The sequence below is a fragment of the Nilaparvata lugens genome, chromosome 9, assembly GCF_014356525.2.
Source record: "Nilaparvata lugens isolate BPH chromosome 9, ASM1435652v1, whole genome shotgun sequence".
Classification (NCBI taxonomy): Eukaryota; Metazoa; Arthropoda; class Insecta; order Hemiptera; family Delphacidae; genus Nilaparvata; species Nilaparvata lugens.
The window spans coordinates 17,512,147-17,537,071 of record NC_052512.1 but is presented as its reverse complement, the minus strand read 5'-3'; the positions used below and the strand labels follow the sequence as shown (position 1 = coordinate 17,537,071).

Sequence of the window (24,925 nt, the reverse complement as noted above, 5' to 3'; positions counted from 1 at the left end):
TTTTGTGTGTTGTGAATAAATTGAATTGAAAATTAACAACTAATTTATTATTTAGTTCTACTTTGTTGTGTCATTCTAATCGATTTCATCTATGAAACTGAAGAGAGAAGGAAAATAAAAACAGTATCACAAGTGTTAAGCAGTTTATTAACAAGGACTGGCTGTAAGTTCAACTGTACAACAAGCCGTCGGAAGGTTGATAAAGAATTCTTGTTGTAGTGGTGTGGTGAAGGAAGATTGTGAACAAGTTCTTTTGCTACGGAGAAGCGAGAAGCTCTTGGTAGAAAAAGAAGCCTGATACAAAAAGGAAGGAAGCAAGGCTTCAGACGTTTAGGTTTTTTCTCTTTTGTAGAAGAAGGAGAAGAGAGAGATGGAGAATACAAGAAGAATCAGAAGCTGACTGTTTATTACCTTCCCGCGGCTCCACACTGGTTCAGCCATATTGTGTTCGATTTTTTCCGACGGCGACACTAGCGCTGTTAGTTCCAACGTCTGCCGCGGCATCAACATTTCAACAAACTGTTCAGTTGGCCAACCGCCTTTCGACCGTTACGTGCTACGTGTTTCGCATTCCATTCAAAAGTTAAACTTAACTCGTGTTAAAAGTTAACCGGTCAATTGTTAATTACAGTGTGGTGATCACTTCTAATTGATAGCATTTGTCGATATTGTTTTGTTTCCAAAAGTGCGCGATGTCTAGAAAGATGGGTTCCAAACCTCTCCCAGCAGCACTTAACCTCTAAATATGGATCCAACCATACTGTGAACGTGGTCGGAATTTATTATTGCTGGAATAAATAAATAATGTATTGATGGTTTTTAAGTGTCTGTGTTTCACATTAAGTGTATTAGCTTAATGATCGCTTATTTTCACAACCATCAAACGTGAAAATTATTCTACATTTTATTCTAGTTGTTTGAAAATTTGAATTAACGGTTTTTGTAACGATCGAATTTGAGTGCTGTGACCTGTGAGTGTTGTTCTGTGTTGAAAAGTGTCAAGTGTTCGTGTGACCTGTAATAAAGGATAAATTATAGGTTCAGCGCTGGAAAGGATACAAGGATAGTTCGAGTTTAACCGGCAGCTATGTGGCAAGATAACCTCTCTAGCTGTTTTTGACAAGATGTACCCAGCTTCCAGTATGAATGCTGCAGCTGTAGCTGCTGCGGCAAGGCATCCGGTGAGTAATAATAAAATTATAAATATTTATTTAACAGAATAATAGTAGAAACCGTGTGGTAAATTTTGACGGGGAATCCTGATTTGAGTGATTTTTTGGTTATTGTGCTTCCACCTCTAATCCCCGCTCCTTCAATATTGAGTGATTTGTTTGGATATTTTGCTTCACCGCTACATCCATTAGTGAGGTCCACGTTATAATGGTAGTGGAGAGAGATTGGAGAACAACGTTGCAGGTCCTCTGTCTTGTCAATGCCTTCTATAGACGATAGCTGATACAGGTTTATTGATGTAATACAAGTAGTTCTGTGAACAGTAGACGCAGTATTCTCATCTACAAGTACCTGATTGAAACTATAGACCTTATGGAAATACAGCAATAGACTGGCTTCTCCACACATCCGTGTAATCACTTGTCAGCTGATTTATGATGATTAATTCTATAGTCTCATTTTTACTCTAATATTGGCGTATGAAGGAGGCTCCTTTTTCCTTTTTTATTATCCTTGAAATTTCCAAAAACCTAGTATATACGTCGACGCGCAATTAGAAAAGGAAAATACCTGTCAAATTTCATGAAAATCTATTACCGCGTTTCGCCGTAAATTCACAACATATAAACATTAAACATTAAGAGAAATGCCATACCGTCGACTTGAATCTTAGACCTCACTTCGCTCGGTCAATTTACGTTTCATTCTCGTTTAAAATAATAAATTACATTTTATTAAGCATGAAATTATATTCTCCAATAAATTTTCATAATTTAGATGAAATAATTTGATAGTTGATTATTAATTCTACATTATTAAAAGACGATCTGGCAACAGCGCAAAGCGAGGAAGAGATACCGCTATCCGCTTTGTTGAATGATAGACAAGGATAGCAATACCATTTCTAAACAAACAATGGCATTATAACGTGCACCTCACTATAGTTATAATGACAGTATTTGATCAACTTTGGTTTTGCTATCCTTGTCTATTATTCGACAAAGCCGGTGGTACTATCCTTTTCTAGGTCAACAACGATGCCAATTATGTTTTTTACAGTGTAGAAATAAAACTAATTAATGCAGAGAGTCGGCATCGCTATTCTTCTATCTTTATCCACTGCCATTATAACGTGGACTTCACTATATATGTACGTAGATGAGTATATCAGTATCAGTATAAATTATTACAAATGAATGAACAACGCTGTGCGTTGAAATAAAATATGAACCAACTGTTATTTGCTGAGCTCTGTTGACTTTGTATGACGCTTTTGTCTTATTGTTGTAATGTTTGAACAAAATCGATGATGGTTGTATTTGTAAATAAATTGAATTCCATTGTTCTCATCACAGTCTCAAAACGTTCCTATTCCTCTTGGATTATTATTCTTAAAATACATGTCAAATTAATCTGAGACATCATAAATACTAGTAGTTCTGCGAACAGTAGACCTCACGCAGTTTCCTCATCTGGTGTCACCGGCTTCTCCAGACATCTGTGTAATGCATGCAATGAATAATCCACTTGTCAGCTGATTGATAATGAATAATATTCTAGTCTGATTAATCCTATCTTCAGAGTAGATTGATGACAGGCCTATATATATAGTGATATCGGAGTATGGAAGAAACTCATTCTCCTTTCATATTATCCTTGAAATGAAAAATTTCAAAAAAAAACCTTGTGTATACATCGACGCGCAGTTAAAAAATGAATATTCCTGCCATATCTCATAGAATTCTATCAACGCGTTTGGACGTAAATGCGTTACATACAGACAGACTTAAGAAAATCGAGTTAAAACATAGATAGACCTCACTGCGTTTGGCCCACACCTTATAGTTCCACAATGGCAGTGGAAGAAGATAAGAGAGCAGTTTTTCCGATTCTCTGCCATGTCACTGCCTCCCATAGAGGGTAGCTGGTACCCATCTGATGTAATATTACCTGGTCATTCTTCATCAATAAGCCTATATTTTATTCGTCAAGAAAACTTTTTTCTCAGTGATTTAATAATACATTTTCATGACAATTCAGATTGAATACTCTGCATTGTTAAAACCCGATCTGGCAACGTTGCGGAGCTGGAAGAGGATAATTCTATCTGCTTGGTCAAGTGATAGACAAGGGTAGCAGCTCCTATGTTAATCAAATACTGCCATTATAACGTGGACCTCACTACAGCAAAAGTACCAGCATATAAAGATAACCGACCTGCTCTTTTGAACACTGCTGATGAGTATAGTGAGGTCCACGTTAAAATGGCAGTGTTCGATTAGCAATGGTATTGCTATTCTTGTCTATCATTCAACAAATCGGATAGCGCTATCTCTTTCTCGCTTTGCTCTTTTACCAGATCGTCTTTTAACAATGCTGAATTAATAAATAATTAACAAAATATTTCATCTTAATTATGCAATCATTGAAAAATATAATTCCTTGCTTAATAAAATATAATTGATTATTTTAAACGAGAATAAACAGTTAATATCATCACATTAATAAACCTGTATCAGCTACCGTCTGCAGAAGGCATTGACAAGACAGAGGATCGGCAACGTTTTTCTCCTATCTTTCTCCACTGTCATTATAGCGGGTACCTCACTATAGTTACTTAAACAGTGAAATTTCTATATGTCGAGTGAAAAATGTTGATTTTTCCGAGACTAGCAGGAAACCCGTGCTCCGTAAGGGTCCATTATAAAACGTGACAAACTAAAAACTTGACATGATGATATCTTGAACAATTGAAAATAGTCCTATAACCATCCTCGGCTAATTAAGAATATACTGTATATGCAAAATTTCAAGTTAATCAGTCCAGTAGTTCAGACGTGATGATTCGTCAAACATAATTTTTCCATCCCGTACGTGTGGAAGCCAGTTCTTTCCTTTATAAATGTATGATGTTAGAGGTATAGATGTATGATTATCGATAATCATCATTTACTAGTCAACACTATTTACTCTTCAGCTCCTTCCCACTTGAAACAATTCCTCTTTCTAGTGGCCATAGTAATATAGTTGTTTGTATGGCAGTGGCATACAGTGAATACAAATACAGACAATCCGAGATGTTTTAGTTGAGTCGAATAAAAGAAGAGAAAAATAATAGGAAAGAAGTAGTTGAAAAGAGTGGAAAGGTAGAGAAAGAGTTAGTATGAGAATAGGATAAAGGGATATTGGTGAGACTGTGGCAGTGTGAGTGAGACTCATAGGTAGAGAGAGCGATAGAGCGAGAGAGAGTGAGTGTTTGATGGATTATAAAAACCGTTTGGCAGAGTGAGAGAGAGTTAGTAAGAGGGACATAGATAGATAGAGAGTATGTGAGATACGTATATAAATAGAGATAGTATGCGAGTGAGTGTGATAGTGTGAGGGAGTGAGTGTGATAGGTAGATAGTGTGTGAGTGTGTTGGAGGGAGAACGAGAACCGTTCTGTTCTACAGTCGAGAAAGCGATTACAATACAAATATTTGGCCACCCATTAAATGTTGGCTGTAAGTTTTCAGCTGCAGGGTTTTAACTACCATGTTTAGTTTGCATTAGTTGCAGTGTTATTCCTCAAATAGAGCACATAGCATAGGAGGACAGAGATAATTATGAAAGTGGTGTGTAGAGGAAAAGTAGACGGAGAGAATGTGTGTGTGGTAGAAAGAGAGAAAAACAGTGAGTTATCAAACAGATCCAACCTTTCTAGTCTTGGCTGTTCAAATATATGTGGATACTGTGATAGGTTAGTTTTGTTTGAGCTTGGTAACCGATATCTTAAAAGAGGAAGTTTGTTTGCTTGCCTTTCAAACATTGAGTTCAAGTGTTCAAATATGAAACTTTAGGCCTAAGAACTGATAATGTATTGTTCTTAGCAAGAATTATATATTTATTCATAAATTGATATTTGATATTCAAAGAACCCAGTGACCTCCAGGGGTATAAGGACTTGTCATGTCTGCTTTAAAGTTGAGTAATTTTACTATTTAATTGATAAAAACTTTGGAGGATGAGGAGGATTGGAGGATCATATTCACTGATCTTCAATAATGTTGTTTTTTCATTCCTGTTTCAATATACAATTCAACAAAAAATTCCCTACTTAGAAATATTTTTCTATAGGCCTACTGTATTTTTTCTCTCCCAAATTGAGGATACTTCCATGGCTTACTTCTATCTATAGTTGTAGGCTGTGCTACTTCTCTTACCTAACTGACTAATTATATTTCATGCTGAGTACTATTATTGGATGTTGAAAGCGATTGAGGTACATTTTAATATTTCATTTAGGAAACATGAAACTGTAGTAGTTATTATAATACTAGCAGGTAACCTGTGCTCCGCAAGGGTCTATTTTAAAGCTTAACAAAATGAAAACTTGACGCAATGAAATCTTGAAGGATTGAAAATAGGCCCATAACCATCCTCGATTGAGGATCTAGGCTACATGCAAAATTTCAAGTTAATCAGTCCAGTAGTTGAGACGTGATGATGCGTCAAACATAAATTTTTGTATACCGTACATGTATAAGCCAGTTCTTTCCTTTTTATTGTATAGATAATTAATATTGGAGACAGAGCTTCGCTCTGGAGTACAAAAGCATACAAAAATTATTACGAAAGAAGAAATTATAATAACATTCATAGTTCATACAGAAATGTTCTATCTAATCACAGTAAATTGATATTAATTCCCAGAGGAATGCAAAAATTTCTCTCACAAAGGACCAGTTGCACAAAAGCCGGTTGAATTTTAATCCTGATTAATTTCACGTGAACCAAAATCAGAGAAGACCATTTCAAAAAGATGAATCTACTGTAATTAATCAGGATTGAAAATAACCCGGCTTTTTTGCAACTGGCACTAAGTACCTGATTGAATGATTACAAAAGTTCAACAGCTGAGTCATAATTTTGACACAGTCCCACACACTTGAACTCGCTCACTCACTTCCATAACCAACAGACGACGAAATAATTATTATCAGCTGTTTTTCCAAGGATGAATAATAATCATCCTTTTAATGTCCTTCAGCGAGTTTTCCCAGGGATGAGACCCAGTGCAATCGAATCTTTATATAATAAACCTACTATGCTCTAAATTTCGTCAGAATCGTTAGAGCCGTTTTCGAGATCCGGTGAAATACAAACATATAAACATCTAAACATAAAAACAGAAATTGCCCGTATTAGGATAAAGATCTGGTGTGGTGTATATGAAAATTGATCAACTGACGCTAGTGTTCACGCGCATCTCAAGTCTACTATTTAAAGATCTGATCCAGCAGGTGACAGGACTATAACGTGGAGACATAGACGAGGTCTGCTATCTCTCTTCATAGAAGAAGAGAAGTTGCTCGTTTAATAGTATAGGATAAAAATCAATTTTATCATAATTACTTCAACTACTACCAATAATCAAATCATTTTATTGTAGAAGGCTCTTGAGATCGTCAAAAGTATTACACCAATCAACATTGAATAGTTACAAACTCACAGAATTAATAATTATTGTCATATTCAATTGTAATTTGCACCAATTTAGTAAATTGAATAATGACTGTACAAACTGACTTTAATGACTAATACAGGAATAACTACTTCTGACGTCCTGACAACTGATTAAATGTGGATTTGTACACAACACAGTGACAATATAATTCCAATAAGCTCCAATGTTATAATTCATACTCACTCTGCCGTGCTGATTGGAAATAGTCCAATTAGAACTATTATTTACAGATGTGTGTGAAACCAGCCCAATTATTGTCCAATAAAATTGCTATTTGTAATTTCATATCAAGATGTAAATGTAGCCTATCTTTTATGCTCTATGAAAAAGTGCCATTAAACGAAGCGTGATTCAACAAATTATGAATCCATTCTTATTTTGTCAAATATTTTTGATATTGATGGAAATTTATTACTGAGATATTGCAATTTTTCAAATGCTAATGAATTAATAATTACTAGTAGTTCTGTGAACAGTTGACCTCACGCAGTATTCTCATCCACAAGTACCTGATTGAAACTATAAACCTTATGGAAATACAGCAATAGACTGGCTTCTCCACACATCTGTGTAATCACTTGTCAGCTGATTTATGGTCAATAATTCTATAGTCTGATTTTTACTCCAATATTGGCGTATGAAGGAGGCTCCTTTTTCCTTTAATACTTGTAGCTCTGTGAACAGTAGACCTCACGCAGTATTCTCATCCACAAGTACCAGGGGCCCATTTCAAAGGTACAAGTAGGTTACAAGTCTTGTTGCCAACCATGGTTTTGGAGAACAGCTGATTACAAGCGTTTCACAAAAGCAGAATAGTAAACTTGTAGTTACAATGAATTTCTACAAGTTTACAAGTGATTTGCTTGTTACGAACAAGTGTTTCACAAAGATTTTCATTGTAGCCAACAATTTTTGTCGAAATTACTTGTTCGTAACTATGAAATTTCTACCGAAGTGGAAAGCTATGTAAAGGATTTACAAGTGATCATTAAAATGATTTTAAATATTCAATAAATATTTCTAATAATCAAAAATGCCCTATATTCCTCTAAAATTCATTATTTTGGAAATATATGCATCGGGAAATTGAATTTAATAAATTTCCAAAATAGTTATTAATGTGTTACCTCATAGGTTATGTGTACTATAGTATATATACACAGTATATAAAAATATAGTATACATTATATAGTATACATTATATAGTACATCTACTATATATATATACAGAGTACCTATACTGTATAGGTTACAAATTCAGCAATAAATGAAGTAGACTGTACAAAAAACATTATATTGCTTTCAAATATTTTCAAAGTAATTATTGAAAAGTACAAGTAACCTTTATAAAGGATGAAAAAAAGAAAGCATCATGGAAATAGGTTATGTTTACTATTGAAGTACTTGTAAACTTGTAAAATTGTAAACTTGTAAACTTCTAGATCATAAATTTTTGTGAAACGTGAGTACTTGTAAACTTGTAACTACAAGTACTTGTTCGTAACCATGGTTGGTAACAATACTTGTACCTTTGTGAAATAGGCCCCTGATTTGAACTGTTTTAAATATTAACAAACTCAGTTCACGTTTGAATTTGTATTTCATATGATATAATTCATCCAGTTCCGTGATGATCTTTCTATCTGATGAAAATTAATTCTTTAGAATCAAAAATACTAGTAGTTCTGTGAACAGTAGACCTCGCGCACAGTGAGTTACACTGTAGATAAATCAGTGGTGTTTCAACAAATTATTGTTAACTCTCTGAAAAGTAAATTAAATGATACCCTTCCCATCAACACACGAACACACGACCGGAATAGAGATAGAGAGAAAGAGGAATGGAGAGAGAGTGACAGAGTGTGTGTGGAAAGAGGGAGTGAGAGAGAGTGAGTGAGTGAGGAGAGTGAGAGAGCGTGGAGAGAAGAGAGAGGACAGAGTGAGAGAAAGACAGACAGTGAGCGAGAGTAGAGAAGAGAGAGAGAGAGTGATGAGAGAGTAAAAAGTGTTCAATAATATGGTCATAATCATAACTTTCCATTCAGAAACGAATCAAAGAATACAGAACTGGGCGGTTAATAATAGATCAAGTCTTCTCTACCTAATAACATGTGCTTAACCTCTTTGTACTGTTCATTGTATTCTGAGTCTCGATTTTATTCCTCTTTCTCCTTTCATCACACTTTCTCACTTGGTCTCTATTCTTTCATCTCTTTCTAGAGCGCTTTTGTTGGCAGCAGTGTAAGTACTTGTGTGTGTGTGTGTTTGTGTGTGTCTTCTTGTAGACCGAGCGAAGTGAGGTCTAAGATTTAAGTCGACGGTTTGACATTTCTCTTAATGTTTAAATGTTCATATGTTGCGCATTTATGGCGAAACGCGGTAATAGATTTTCATGAAATTTGATTTTTTAAATCGCGCGTCGACGTATATACAAGTTCTGCATTTCAGAACTTGCAGGAAATTCTGCATTTCAAGGATAATATAAAAGGAAAAAGGAGCCTCCTTCATACGCCAATATTAGAGTAAAAATCAGGCTATAAAATTATTCATCATAAATCAGCTGTTTAGTGGACTATAATACTACCCGTTCAAAAACATCGAACATCTTGAAAATGTATCTTTCCATCAACGTTGTAGACAGTTGCAGCTAGACCTGATAACAGCGCTCACACTCACATTCCGGGACAAGTCATGGTACGATAGGACAGACAACTCTTTATTTAGGATTTTTTATAGATATTTTAAAGTGATGAATTATTTATTAATTTTTGAGAAAACAACAACAGATCAATGTAACTTACTGAGCGCGAGGTCTACTGTTCACAGAACTACTAGTATATTATTGAGTTAGTGTGAACGTCACTTGATGGTGTAATGACAAATATGTGGCCTCTCTTCTCAGTATCATTGAACCTTTAGTGAGGTCCACGTTATAATGGTAGTGTTTGATTAGCAATGGTATTGCTATCCTTGTCTATCATTCAACAAAGCGAATAGCGCTATCTCATTCTAGCTTTGCTCTGTTGCCAGATCGTATTTTAACAATGTATTAATCAATTAACAAAATGTTTCATCATAATTCATGATGAAATTATTTAAAAATAGAAATTATTAAATAATAAATTATTTAAATTATTTAAATTATTTAAATAATTAATTATTAAATTATTAAAATTAAATTAAAATAATTAATAATTAATTATTAATTAATAATTATACTATAATACTTATTATTATAATTATACTTATTATTATAATTATTATTATTAATTATTAATTAATAATTATTATTTTAATTATTATTATTAATTATTAAATTATTTTTATTATTTAATTTATCGCTTAATAAAATATAATTGATTATTGAAAACTAGAATGAACAGTTAATACTATATCAGTAAACCTGTATCAGCTACCGTCTATAGAAGGCATTGACAAAACTGAGGATCGGCAACGTTGTTCTCCTATCTTTCTCCACTGCCATTATAACTTGGTTCTCACTATATGTATATCACTCTCACTGAGTATGTAATATCATAGAGTAAACATATTACTGCAGTAAATATAAGAGTAAATATATACAACCAATTGCAGGCAAACTGAATTTGACAGAGGTGCAAATCATTTGTCTCTGGTAATGCCTCGTGAATTATGTTATAGTGAGGTCCACGTTATAATGGGTGGAGAAAGATAGGAGAACAACATTGCCGATCCTCTGTCTTGTCAATGCTTTCTATAGACGGTAGCTGATACAGACAGGTTTATTGATGTAATATCAACTGTTAATACTCTTTGAAATAATCAAATTATATTTTCTTAAGCAAAAAGTTATATTTTTAAATAATTTCATGATGAATTTTCAAAAAGAAGTTTATTTTTTTTGTTGATTTATTGATTAATTCTTCATTGTTGAAAGACGATCTGGCAACAGAACAAACCTTGCAACGAACATAGATCTACCTTCTTATCTTATATTCTTGTATCAGTAATGATTATACTGTGCCAATTCAAAATACCGTATTTTACACATTCATCCAGTCAACGGAAAGTAAAAATTTTTGTATAAATTTCAAAAGTTTCTAGAAACTGAAGGAGCGAAGGAGCAAATTATGAAATAACACAGTTTTCATGTGTGCAAGCACGCATGGAAAGCAGAGGGGAGAGATTTGAAGAGAGAGAACTGGGGAGAGAGAGTGATCAAGAGAGAAAACTAGAGTGTGAGAAAGCTTCAACGTTGCCGATCCTTTGTCTTGTTAATGCCTTCTACAGACGGTAGCTGATGCAGGTTTATTGATGTAATATTAACTGTTCATTCTCGTTTAATCTATTCAATTATATTTTATTAAGAATGAAATTATATTTTCAATAGTTTCATACTGAATTTTCATAATTAAAATGAAATATTTTCTTAATTAACTATTATTGACCGAGCGAAGTGAGGTCTAAGATTCAAATCGACGGTTTGGCATTTCTCTTAATGTTTAAATGTTTATATGTTTTTATGTTGCGCATTTACGGCGAAACGCGGTAATAGATTTTCATGAAATTCGACAGGTATGTTCCTTTTTTAATTGCACTTCGACGTATATACAAGGTTTCAGGAAATTTTGCATTTCAAGGATAATATAAAAGGAAAAAGGAGCCTCCTTCATACGCCAATATTGGAGTAAAAATCAGACTATAGAATTATTCATCATAAATCAGCTGACAAGAGATTACACAGATGTGTGGAGAAGCCAGTCTATTGCTGTATTTCCATTAGGTCTATAGTTTCAATCAGGTACTTGTGGATGAGAATACTGCGTGAGGTCTACTGTTCACAGAACTACTAGTTAACTATCAACTCTACATTGTTAGAAGACGATCTGGCTACAGAGCAATGTGAAACAGAGATAGTGCTATCCGCTTTGTTGAATTATAGACAAGGATAGCAATACCATTGCCAATCAAACACTGCCATTATAACGTGGACCTTACTACAGAGTGTGACAGAGAGGTTGAGAGAGATGATTGAGTGTGTACAACAGATTTCTAGAATGTTAATGTTCTCCACATCCGAAAATAACATGAGTATGGTAATTACCCTTTTCTTATTAGCATAATTTCACAACAGATTAGGTCCTCCCTCAGCTACAGTGTCATGTAGAACGTAACTCAGGCGGAATGCTCTCTCACTCACTCTCTCTCTCATGACTCCAATTTCGTTCTCTCTCATACCTTCTCTCTCTATCCGTTCATGTTCACCTTTTAAGTCGGTTGGCTTCTTTTTGAACAACACGCAAATATTGGGAAAAAATAATGAAAGAGCAGTCAGCGAAGATAATGTACAGGTGTACAAACACATGAGTGAGAGAAAGTGAGTAGGAGAGAGAGGAACACACAGTGGTACAAACACATGAGTGAGTGAGAAGGTAAAAGAGAGAGCAACACACTATGGTACAAATGAGTGAGTGAGAGAGAAAGGAGTAGGAGAGAGAGTGAGGATGTCACAGTGGTACAAACACATGAGTGAGTGAGAAAGTAGTGGAGAGAGGAACACACAGTGGTACAAATGAGTGAGTGAGAGAAGTGTGTCGCGTGGAGAGAAAGAGCAGAAAAGAAGAGAGATAGTTGCGGTGGAAACAGGATTACGAACATAGTAGGGAAAGAGCGCGCGGGATGAGTGTGAGGGAGAGTTAGTGAGACAGATAATTGAGAAGTGAGAAAACATGAACGTTCTTCTACCAACTACAGCCTTTATCTCAATTAACATATCTACCGAAATAACTAGCCTTCTTCAGCATAGTCCGTTAATACTGTAGAGTACAGACAAAACAATTTGAAACAAAAATACTTGTAATTTGAATATATTAATAATAATATGTTGTCTATTAAGCTTGGTAAACCAGGAAAATAGAAGTATTGAAAGTTTTTTGAAAAGATTTCACGATATATTAATATGATGAGAATTACTTCTTGTTTATTATTTCTTATTTCGTGTTTTCTATAATATTCAGGATAGAAAAAACAAAATGGCAGATATAAGGATAACCGCTGAGTTATGGACACTTCAAATACGACATTTGTAGTCTCCTATCATTCAGGAACAATACCCTAAAATTTTCAACACTACTTCTGAATGACTCTGTATAATGTTTTAAGAATGACGTTCCTAGATTGAGAAAGTTATTCAATTTACCAAAATAACTCACCTAAAAGTTACTTTTGGTTATTTTTAGTAAATTTATATTTTCAGAAAATTTTTGTTTTACCAGATCAACAATACCATGAAGAATCTATCCTCTAAATCTCATGGATTTATCTCTTACCGAATTTGAAATGTTCTGTCCCAAAAATTTGAATTTTAGGCGTCTATATATCAAAAAGTAATGATCAGAAAAAGAATGTTTTCCTGAGAAAACTCTTCCATTTTGATAGCTAGATGATATACAAATCGAAAAACTTTGAAAAATATCACGAGTAGAAGGTTTATTTTTAGCCTTTGCACAGTCTTTAAAGGCCTTTAAGGGCCGTTTGCACAGTCAAAGCTTAAACTGAATTCAATCAGCTGGTGGCTTAAAGTAAAAAAAATCTGGTGTGGCTCACTCACACAACTTTCCTTGCCGTCTTGAAAATATGATCAGCTGACTGTAGTGTTTACGCGCATCTCAAGTCTACTATTCAAATAATTATATGAGACAGCTAGTAATAGGTCAATAACGCTGGAGACACACGAGATCTAATATCTATTCGTAGTGAATGATTTAATAGAACCAACAGTCGCAAACAGTTAGCAATTGGATAATCACATTTTCTCAAATTTCAAGCTTATTTTCAATTTTAGATGGAAATGTTACTGGACATTAATTGCAGAGATTTTCATGCTCAATCTTTTCCACTTGATTTTTTTTTGTTTAAATTGTATATGAAGGTTGATAATTGAGAATCTGAAATCAAACTTTGCATAGATGGGGCGGAGTTCCTGAAATTTTCACAGATATGGGACTTGTGGCAGTTGATATAGCTTATCAATGACTATTTTAGGTATAAATTTGAACAGAATCGTTGGAGCCATTTTTGAGAAAATCGCGAAAAACCCTGTTTTTGACAACATTTTTGCCGCCATCTTGAATCGCATTTGATCGAAATTGTTTGTGTTGGATCCTTATACAGTAGTGTAAGGACCTTAAGTTCCAAATTTCAAGTCATTCCGTTAATTGGGAGATGAGATCGTGTACACAGACGCACATACACTCACACACACACACACACACACACACCACACCACACACACACACACACACACACACACACACACACACCACACACACACACACACACACACACACACACACACACACACACACACACACACACACACACACACGTACACGTACACGTACACGTACACGTACAGACCAATACCCAAAAACCACTTTTTTGGACTCAGGGGACCTTGAATCGTATAGAAATTTTGAAATTGGGGTACCTTAATTTTTTCGGAAAGCAATACTTTCCTTACCTATAGTACGAGTAATAGAGCAAGGAAAGTAAAAAAGTAATGATCAGAAAAAGAATGTTTTCCTGAGAAAACTTTTTCATTTTGATAGCTTGATGATATACTAATCGAAAAACCATGAAAAATATCACGAGTAGAAGGTTTATTTTAAGCCGTTTGCACAGTCTTTAAGGGCCTTTAAGAGCCGTTTGCACAGTCAAAGCTTAAACTGAATTCAATCAGCTGGTGGCTTAAACTAAAAATTAACCACATAGTTAAGTAAATTCGTATGGCTTTTGTTTGTGGGGAGTCCCTTGCGGGAAGATGCCACCGCCTGAATATATAATAATTTAAGCCGTCAATGGGCCTTACGACTGTCATACTTCAGCCGGGACCGACAGTTTAACGTGCCCATCACATAACACGGGAGTGATCTGGTTAAAAAACTTTTGGTATTGAGAGGGTTTGAACCCGGGATCTCTATGCTGCTACGCAGTCACTCTATCCACTAGACCACATTCTAACGAACGAGACTTGATATGGATTTAATCCAGTTTAAAATGAAATTTGGCTCAAACTGGTATTGTGCAAACGGCCCTAGAAGTGTGTATTCACTAAATAATTGGTTTGGCGACAATATACAGGCCATTTGCTATGCCATCAGAAAACACTTTTCACACAACACATGAAAAGGTTTCAATAAACTTTTGTTCGGAAAATCGTCTGTTTCCAATTTCTAGAAACACATTCATTAATCTCCTGTTGTTTTCTTTGGTCAAAACTTGTTGTTCTCAACAACGAATACTGGATTCCAGTACGAATACACATTTGTATTCAAGGCTTCTCAGAAATCCTCTATTTTGTCAATTCTGGAAACCTCCCCCCAACAAATGCTGAGGAGAGTTTTGTTTTCTATCAAGCAGGTAGAAACTACAAACTTCAAACAAGAAGTGAAAGAAAGATACACGTCAGAAAAGAGAGATATCTTTCTCCATTCTCATGGAGTTCTATAGCACTAATAGCTCTATACACTAGAAATTTTCTATAGAGCTGTAGAATGAAAAGATTTGTTTTTGAATTGTCTTTATTCCTCTTCTTTTGCTTGTTTCTTTGCACGCTCCTCTTCCTCCTACTCCTCCATCTCCCACTCCTCATCCTTCTCCTTCTTTTATCTTCTTCTTCTTCTTCTTCTTCTTCTTCTTCTTCTTCTTCTTCTTCTTCTTCTTCTTCTTCTTCTTCTTCTTCTTATTCTTCTTCTTATTCTGCTTCTTCTTCTTCTTCTTCTTCTTCTTCTTCTTCTTCTTCTTATTGTTCTTCTTCTTCTTATTCTTCTTCTTCTTCTTCTTCTTATTCTTATTCTTATTCTTCTCTTACTCTTTTGGCACATAAATAGTCCAAAGTGAGGTTAAGTTTAAAATTTCTGTTTTCACCAAAGATTAACACTCAGAGAATACGTATTCGAGATATGACTGATGAATTTTGAATTTTGAAGGGTTGATAAGAGCCGGAAATAACACTAAACAACCCGAAAGTTTCAAGTATATGAAAGTATAAAGTATGAGTGTATGTACATGATATCTCAACTGCCAATTAACGGAATGACTTGAAATTTGAAACTTAAAGTCCTTACACTAAAGGGTTCCGACACGAACAATTTCGATCAAATGCAATTCAAGATGGCGGCTAAAATGGCGAAAATGTTGTCAAAAACAGGATATTTCGCGGTTTTCTCGAAAACGGCTCCAACGATTTTCATTTAATTTATAACTAAAATTGTCATTGATAAGATCTATCAACTGCCACGAGTCCCATATCTATTGAAATTTCAGGTGCTCCGCCTCATCTTTGCAAATCTTGATTTTAGATTCTCAATTATCAGGCTTCAGATACAATTTAAACAAAAAAAAATTGAGTGGAAAAGATTGAGCATGAAAATCTCTACAATTAATGTCCAGTAACATTTTCACCTAAAATTGAAAATAAGCTAGAAATTCGAGAAAATATGATTATTCAATTGCAAACTGTTGGCAACTGCTGATTCTATTAAATCATTCACTATGAAGAGAGATAGCAGACCTCGTGTGTCTCCACGTTATAGTCCTGTCACCTGCTGGATCAGATCTTTAAATAGTAGACTTGAGATGCGCGTAAACACTACTGTCAGGTGATCATATTTTCAAAATGGCAAGGAAAGCTGTGTGAGTGCGCCACACCAGATTTTTATCCTATACTATTAAACGAGCAATTTCTGTTTATATGTTTGTATTTCACCGGATCTCGAAAACGGCTCCAATGATTCTCACGAAATTTAGAACATAGTAGGTTTATAATATAATGATTCGATTGCACTAGGTCTCATCCCTGGAAAAACTCGCAGAAGGACATTAAAAGGATAATTCATCCTTGGAAGAACACATTTCGTCGTCTGTCGATAACAGAAGATGCTGTTCCTGTGTGGGAGATCCCACAGCTGTCATTCAAACAGCTTACCGTATCTCGCGAGAAATATTAACTTATATAGACATTTTAATAGACTCTATCAAAATAATCTGATTTGTTGACATGACATGGTATTCAATTTGGTTTGTAAATAATCGAAATTAGAACTTTTCTGTTTTTAAATATTTTGACTGAAAATTGGACCTAGATTCAAGTGTATGAAACATAACCTACTTTTTGGACCATTTATAGTGTATAAATCAAAATTCGGGGAAGAAACAATTTTGGGATGTGCCTGTTTGTCCTCCCCCAATCATTTTGAAAAATTGTGCTCTGTTTATAAATAAATAAATAACGAGCAAGCTCGGTGCCCCGATATTATAACAAGAAAGTATAGAATGTAATTACATTCTATCATTAATGTTACATTTTATCCTCAATGCTAATAAGAGGTTGGCGTGGGAAACGAATTGAAAATATTTGAATGCTAGATCTGCATTCATTGTCCATTATAATCTATGTTACTTGGAATTGACTGCATTGTTCCAATTGTTATATGCTGTCTACGAATCATTAATTAAGCTGACTATTCTGGTGGATTTGTTTGAAATTGAATAAATGACATGGAAGTCAGTTATACAGTATAATGGGAGTAGAGTATTCGAAAAATGAAGGAAGATGTCAGATTGTACAAGAGAACCCACATGGTACCAGAGAATATAATGTAGCTTTTCGTTCTATACAATAAAATATTATTTAATAAAATATATTTATTTATTTATTCACATTGTGTACAAATACTTGACATGAGGAAAGGCACAACAGGCTCATGCCCAAAACTGTCCCATTTCCAATTTATACTATACTGTCCAAATCAAAATGTTGGTTATGTCACTTTCACTTTTCAAAATACAATTTATGCACTTCAATACTCAGATAAACGAGTAAATTTTGAATCAAATAGGTACTATTAGAGTCTAAAGTAAAAAATCTAGAACAGTATCTTAGTAATGAAAATTACTCTTAATTAAAATTAATCTTAGTAAGTATCTAAATTTTGAATGAAACTAGAAATTTTTGAGCTAAAAACTTGTCTCTTTATACAGAAAACTTAACAATGTAGGTACATTTATCTCTTTCCTGTATAGGGCTACTTTTATAGAAATAGAAAGAAAAATAAAAATCGTAGTACCCTTTTTGAAATATTTAGTCACAACATATTTCGGACATTGATGCCATTTTCAAGTAATATGAAGTAAAGAAATAAATACTGCTAGAAAATTCTTATTTTGATCATATATGTTAGTGTATTCATATGATTTTATGAACTAAAACTATAAAATGTGGATTTAAATTCGCATGATTTCATCAAAAATGGGGTTATTGGTGTCTAATTGGATTAAGTTTATTATTTTATCTCTGTTTAATTTTGCGCTTTATAAATATGAAATTCTTCTAAATACATTGAAAATACTAAAAATTATGGTAATAAAAGTGGTAAACTGAATGTTAAAGAAGAATTTCATATTTATGAAGCGGCAAAATTAAACAGAGATAAAATAAAAAACTTAATCCAATTACACACCATAAACCCATTTTTGATAGAATCATGCGAATTTAAATCCACAATAATTCATAGTTTTAGTTCATAGAATCATATGAATACACTAACATATGATCAAAATAGAATCTTCTAGCAGTATTTATTTATTTACTTCATATCACTTGAAAATGGCATTAATGTCCGAAACATGTGATTGAATGTTTCAAAAATCTGGTGTGGCGCACTCACACAACTTTCCTTGCCGTTATGGAAATTGATCACCTGACGCTAATGTTCTCGCGTATCTCAAGTCTACTATTCAAAGATATGAGACAGCTGGTGATAGGTCAATAACGCTGGAGACACACGAGGTCTGCTATCTCTTCGTAGTGAATGATTTAATAGAACCAACAGTTGCCAATAGTTTGCAATTTAATAATCACATTTTCTCGATTTTCAAGCTTATTTTCAATTTTAGGTGTAAATGTTACTGGACATTAATTGCAGAGATTTTCATGCTCAATCTTTTCCACTTGAAATTTTTTGTTTAAATTGTATCTGAAGCCTGATAATTGAGAATCTAAAATCAAACTTTGCATAGATGGGGCGGAGCTCCTGAAATTTCAACAGATATGGGACTCGTGGCAGTGGATAGAGCTTATCAATGACTATTTCAGGAATGAATTTTATCAGAATCATTAAAGCCGTTTTCGAGAAAATTGCGAAAAACCCGGTTTTTGACAACATTTTCGCTATTTTAGCCGCCATCTTGGATTGCATTTGATCGAAATTGTTCGTGTCGGATCCTTATAGTGTAAGGACCTTACGTTCAAATTTCAACTCATTCCGTAAACTGGGAGATGAGATATCGTGTACACAGACGCACATACACTCATACACACACACACACACACACACACACACACACACACACACACACACACACACACACACACACACACACACAACACACACACACACACACACACACACACACACACACACACACACACAGACCAATACCCAAAAACCACTTTTTCTGACTCAGGGGACCTTGAAACGTATAGAAATTTAGAAATTGGGGTACCTTAATTTTTTTCGGAAAGCAATACTTTCCTTACCTATTGTAATAGGGCAAGGAAAGTAAAAATGTCGGTAGCCTACATTCTATACTATCTGCATGGAGCATTGTACAAGAGTTAATTCATGAATCGTAGGCAAATTTAGACTATGTTTGTAGGTATATGCTACCACGAAGAACAACTGTAGTGAGGTGTAGTGAATTTGAATTTATATTCTTAATCTGTAATTAATTATAGTGAGTTGAATTACTATGATAATCTATGAATTATATGTTAATATATCTAAATTTATTGTGGGTTCCTACACGCTAGTTGAGGAGAATCAATTTCTCTATTTTCTATTTCTTGTTATCTTTTTCATCTTTCATTTTCGTTTTCTTCCCATATATGCTCTTTTCTATCTCTTTTTTTAATTGTGTGTATGCGAGTGTGAATGAAGTTCCAATGAAGCCATGTGAAATCTATACTGATTTTCAATTCCTGATATGCCACCTAGTCATTAATATAAAATTTTGTATATTATATCCTATCAATTATGATGGAGGATGAAAATATATGTGTTCTATTGAGCTCTGTTGATGAAGTTAATGATTCACATATTTCATCAAGTCATAATTTTACGATCCTTCATCAAAACATTTAAGGGATTAGCAGCAATTTTGATAAGTTTGTTACATATATTAACTGCTGGAAAGTGAGGCCAGCGATAATAGCACTGACTGAGGTGTGGTTGGATACAGATGAGCAGGTGTCACAGTATTTTATTGATGGCTATGAATCATGTTCAAGTGTTTCTTCTTTCACGAGAGCCACTGGCTTGGTTGTTTATTATTCCACTGAATTAGTTGGTTTCAACTGCAGTGTGACGGAATGTAGGGTGGAGGGTGCGGATATTCTTTATCTTCATTGCACCTTATCAAACTACAAATTCAATCTCATTGTGCTTTATCGATGGCATGGCTTTGAATGCTATAGATTTCTTACTAGTCTTGATTCTATTTTAAACGTTCCTTCTGCCTGTGACACTGTTATAATAGGTGACGTCAATATCACATTTTGGGGTCTGGTGATAACAAAGTTGATGATTATTTAGAAATACTTAGCTATTACGGCTTCGAATCAATAATAGATATACCTACCAGAGTGACTGAGACCACATCATCCTGCATTGATCACGTATTTATCAGATCTCGAAATTTTTCTCATTTTGTAAAATGCGCAGTTATTGAGGATTTAATTGGCGATCATAGAGCTGTTTCATTGACAATTCGAGCTAACTTAGAGAATAACTTAAGGAACTCTTGTCAAGATAAATATAAAATAGATTTTGATAAACTGAATAATTTCCTGCTGTCCCATGATTGGGGTGATGTTTTATTCAGTAATGATGTCAACTATAAATTTGATAAATTTCTTGAAGTCTTTGAAAATTACATTGCGTGTTCAAAAGTGAGAGTCGAATCTCAAATAAATTCAACAAATTTAAAGAAGCTTAAACCATGGATAACTGATGGTCTATGTGCAGCAATCCACTCGCGCGATAAATTATTTAAAAAAATGAAAGCTAACCCAGAAAACCTAAGGATAAAAAATAATTTAAAAACTTATTCTAGAAAAATAAAAAATTGGATTAAAATTCAAAAACAAAAGTATTATTCTACATTAGATCAAATGCCCCCTCGGAAAAAATGGCTAGTTCTAAATAAACTGTGTGGAAATCCGAGAAAAACTAGATCTCATGATGAATTGAAAATAGAACACAGGAATGAAATTGTAACGGATCCAAAAACAATAGCAAATCTATTTAATGATTTTTTTGTTAACATTGGCAGAGACGTTTTAGCTACTTCTTATGGTGCAGCTGATAATGAAAATGACTATCATAACACCTTCAAGGAAAGAAACCATCAAGCGTCTATGTTTTTTGAAGCTGTCACCTATGATGAACTGTTAATTTACATAAAACAATTAAAAATGGTACTTCTTCTGGAGATGATCTTATATCTTCTAGAATTTTGAAGGAGGTTGCTCTGACCATTGTTCCCATTCTAGTTGATATTTTCAATTGCAGTCTATCTACAGGAATATTTCCTTCTGGGATGAAGCTAGCAAGAGTGGTGCCAATCTACAAATCCGGTTCTAGATTTAAGTTGAACAATTATAGACCTATATCTCTGCTGTCTGTCTTCTCAAAGATATTGGAAAAGATAGTGAAAAGAAGACTTCTCAATTTCCTCAACTCATATAACTTTTTCTATAATAAACAGTTTGGCTTTCGTGAACGCATGAATACTGAAATGGCTCTTGAAAGATTCATGTCGGTTGTTTTCTGTGGCTTCAACTTCAGGCCAGCGCGCTGTGTTGCAGGACTGTTTTTGGACATCAGAAAGGCATTTGACACGGTTAACCATTCAATCTTGTTGAATAAATTATCTAAGGCTGGTATCAGGGACATGGTTCTGGATTGGTTCTCTTCATATTTGAAGGACAGGCAGCAATATGTAACTATTGGGAGAGTGAAGAGTGAGGTTCGGGGAGTGGACTGTGGTGTACCACAGGGTTCCGTCCTTGGACCAATCTTGTTTCTCATCTTTATAAATGATCTCTATTCGTGTGAGTTTAATGGTATGCCTGTGTCCTTTGCAGATGACACTGCCTTGGCATATTGTGGACTGGATGGCCCCAACTTAGAGAGAATGATGCAGGATGATTTGGATAAGCTATTGCTTTGGTTCAGGCACAATAGAATACAGCTCAATCTTACAAAAACAAAATATATATTGTTCACATTAACAACACCATGGACACTGCCTTCTGCACTGAAGTTTCATGGTGCCTGTGATCGGAATGACTGTGACTGTGAGGTCGTTGGTCAGACCAATGCCATTAAATATTTAGGTGTGATTGTTGATGAAAAGCTTAACTGGTCTCAGCATATATCTATCATAAAAAACTATCTGTTACTCGTCCTGCGAAAATTCTATTTCTTGAATAAATTTCTCCCTTTAAATGTTCTTAGGCAGTTATATTTTGCATTTGTTGATCCAAAAATAAGTTATGGTATTAATTGTTGGGGCTCCACCTATATTTGTCACTTGATGCCATTGATAACGGTGCAGAAATCGATAGTCTGTGTTATAAATAGAAAGGGTAGATATGAACATTCTTTTCCTCTATTTCAGTGCCTTGGATGTTTGCCTCTTAGATATATGTATGTGTTTAAGGTCCTGTATATGTTCTTTGTAATGTCTGGAAACGGTGGTCATACGTTGCTCAGGGATGTTCCCAGCTATCAAACTAGGAGAGTGACAGCTGATTTACTGAGACTTCCCAAATCGTATACCACTTGTTTCCAGAAATCGTTTGTATTTCTTGGCCCCAAGTTTTTTAATAATATCCCAATTGAAATCAAGAGGCTTCAAAATCAACTTGTTTTCAAAAAAGAATTCTTAGATGGCTCAGAGGTCTTATGCCTGACCATTTAGAATCCTTATTCAATGTTATTTCGTAGTTAAAATGTAATTTTGGTGGCTGGCAATAAGCATTAGTAAGATGAGCTGTTTTTGGAAAGTGTGCAAGGTGTGTGAATGTGAGAGTGAATGGTTGCTAGTCTTATCTTTCTCTTTTCTTTTTCTTTCTCCTTTTATTCATGCATTTAAAATTAGTTGAAGTGATATTCATTCCTGCTTGCAAACGTGGAGTATTGTATACTTCCAGCAGGTAGTATTTTTTATTCCGATTCACAAATTTACCTTATATCTAATAAAACATACCAGTATTTATTTTATTAATCTTCCATTAATTATTTTTTATCTTACTGAGCTGAGTGTTTTGTTTTTCTTATTGATTCTGAATGTGAATATTGTGAGTTTGAATAAATAAAATTTGAATTTGAAATTTGAATTTGAGGTCTACGTTATAATGTCAGTGGAGAAAGATAGCAGACCAATGTTGTCGATCCTCTGTCTTGTCAATGACGGTAGCTGATACAGGTTTATTGTTGTAATATTAACTGTCCATTCTCGTTTAAAATAATCAGTTATATTTTATTATGCAAGAGATCATATTTTACAATAATTTCACAATGAATTTTCATAATTTAGATGAAATATTTTGTTAACTAATTATTCCCCATTATAAAGTGGACTTCACTCTAGGTCCGGTTGCAGAGAAATATTTTAGGTTTTAACCATGATTAAATTCCACGAGAACCAATCAGTGTAGCACTCATCCCAAAAAATCTTCTCTGATTGGTTCTCGAGGCATTTAATCATGATTAAAATTTAACACGCTATTTTGCAACCGGGCCTAAGCATTTATTTTTTAAATACGATGCAATGTTGTCGATTTTTCTATTATGACTACTGAATGGCCAGCCAGTTATTCAGAGTGAGATCCGTAGAAGAGATAGAAGTCAGTAGAAAATGTAGGACTACAGGGTTGCCAAGTTCATAGTGAGGTCCACGTTATAATGACAGTATTTGATCAACTTTGGTTTTGCTATCCTTGTCTATCATTCGACAAAGCCGGTGGTACTATCCTTTCCTAGGTCCACAACGATGCCAATTATGTTTTTGACAGTGTAGAAATATAATTAATTAATGCAGAGAATCGGCATCACTATTCTCCTATCTTTATCTACTGCCATTATAACGTAGACCTCAATATAGAATTTCTATAGTGAGGTCCACGTTATAATGGCAGTGGAGAAAGATAGGAGATCAACGTTGCCGATCCTCTGTCTTGTCAATGTCTTCTATAGACGGTAGCTGATACAGGTTTCTTCATGCAATATTAACGGTTCATTCTCGTTTAAAATCATCAATTATATTTCATCAAGCAAGAAATAATATTATTCAATGATTTCATAATGAATTTCCATAATTTAAATGACATTTTTATCAGAGATTGACAATGGTGTAATAACCGAAACCGGTCATTCTAAGTATCAATAAATCTGTGGTTTTTGACAATTTCTCAGTCTTTTTCATTCAATAATTTAGATGAAATATTTTGTTAATCAATTATCAATTCTACATTGTTAAAAGACGATCTGGCAACAGAGCATAGCGAGAAAGAGATAGCGCTATCCGCTTTTTTGAATGATAGACAAGGATAGCAATACCATTGATAATCAATCACTGCCATTATAACGTGGACATCACTTTAGAAATAGAATAATGAGTGGGAGACCTATTTTTTTTACTTAGTACCAATCTAAACATAGATAGAATTTTGAACCTCCTCGAAGATTTTTCACTTTCTTCAATCGGTGTGAGGTATCAGACAAACTGTGCAGTAGCTAGAAGAAAATGTTGGCCGTTCGTTCTGTAATATAAATAGTAAATAGTGACGGACAGAGAGAGAGAGAGAGAGAGGGAGTGAGAGTGTGAGTGTGTGAGAGAGAAAATCAAGCTGAGATTTTCACAAATTGAGAAGATTTACTCCATCTTTTTGTTGGACTTCAGCCAGTTCTAGCATTACTCCTAATTGATTGCTGGTATGGTGATAAGAGGAGATTGAGAGAGAGAGAGAGTATGTGGAGCGTACGTGAGAGAGAGTGAGAGAGAGAGAGAGAGAGAGAGAGAGAGTGTGTGTGAGAGGATAACAACAAGTTTGAGGTCAAGTTGTCGCTGTTACTTTTGAAATGATGTTGGTCTGCTTGCTTGAATTAATTTGCCAGAAAATTAAACGTTTAACGCTGT

At 34.4% G+C, this 24,925-nt stretch overlaps 1 protein-coding gene across 1 annotated transcript in view; it reads left to right on the top strand.

Moving 5' to 3' along the window:
• The first annotated feature begins 513 nt into the window (after positions 1-513).
• LOC111044466 (transducin-like enhancer protein 4) overlaps positions 514-24,925 on the top strand; it is a 202,902-nt gene continuing 178,490 nt past the window's right edge. The window contains 1 exon segment of the mRNA XM_039435578.1: positions 514-1,181. Within this exon segment, the coding sequence (XP_039291512.1) occupies positions 1,125-1,181 (57 nt within the window). The 5' untranslated portion in view covers positions 514-1,124.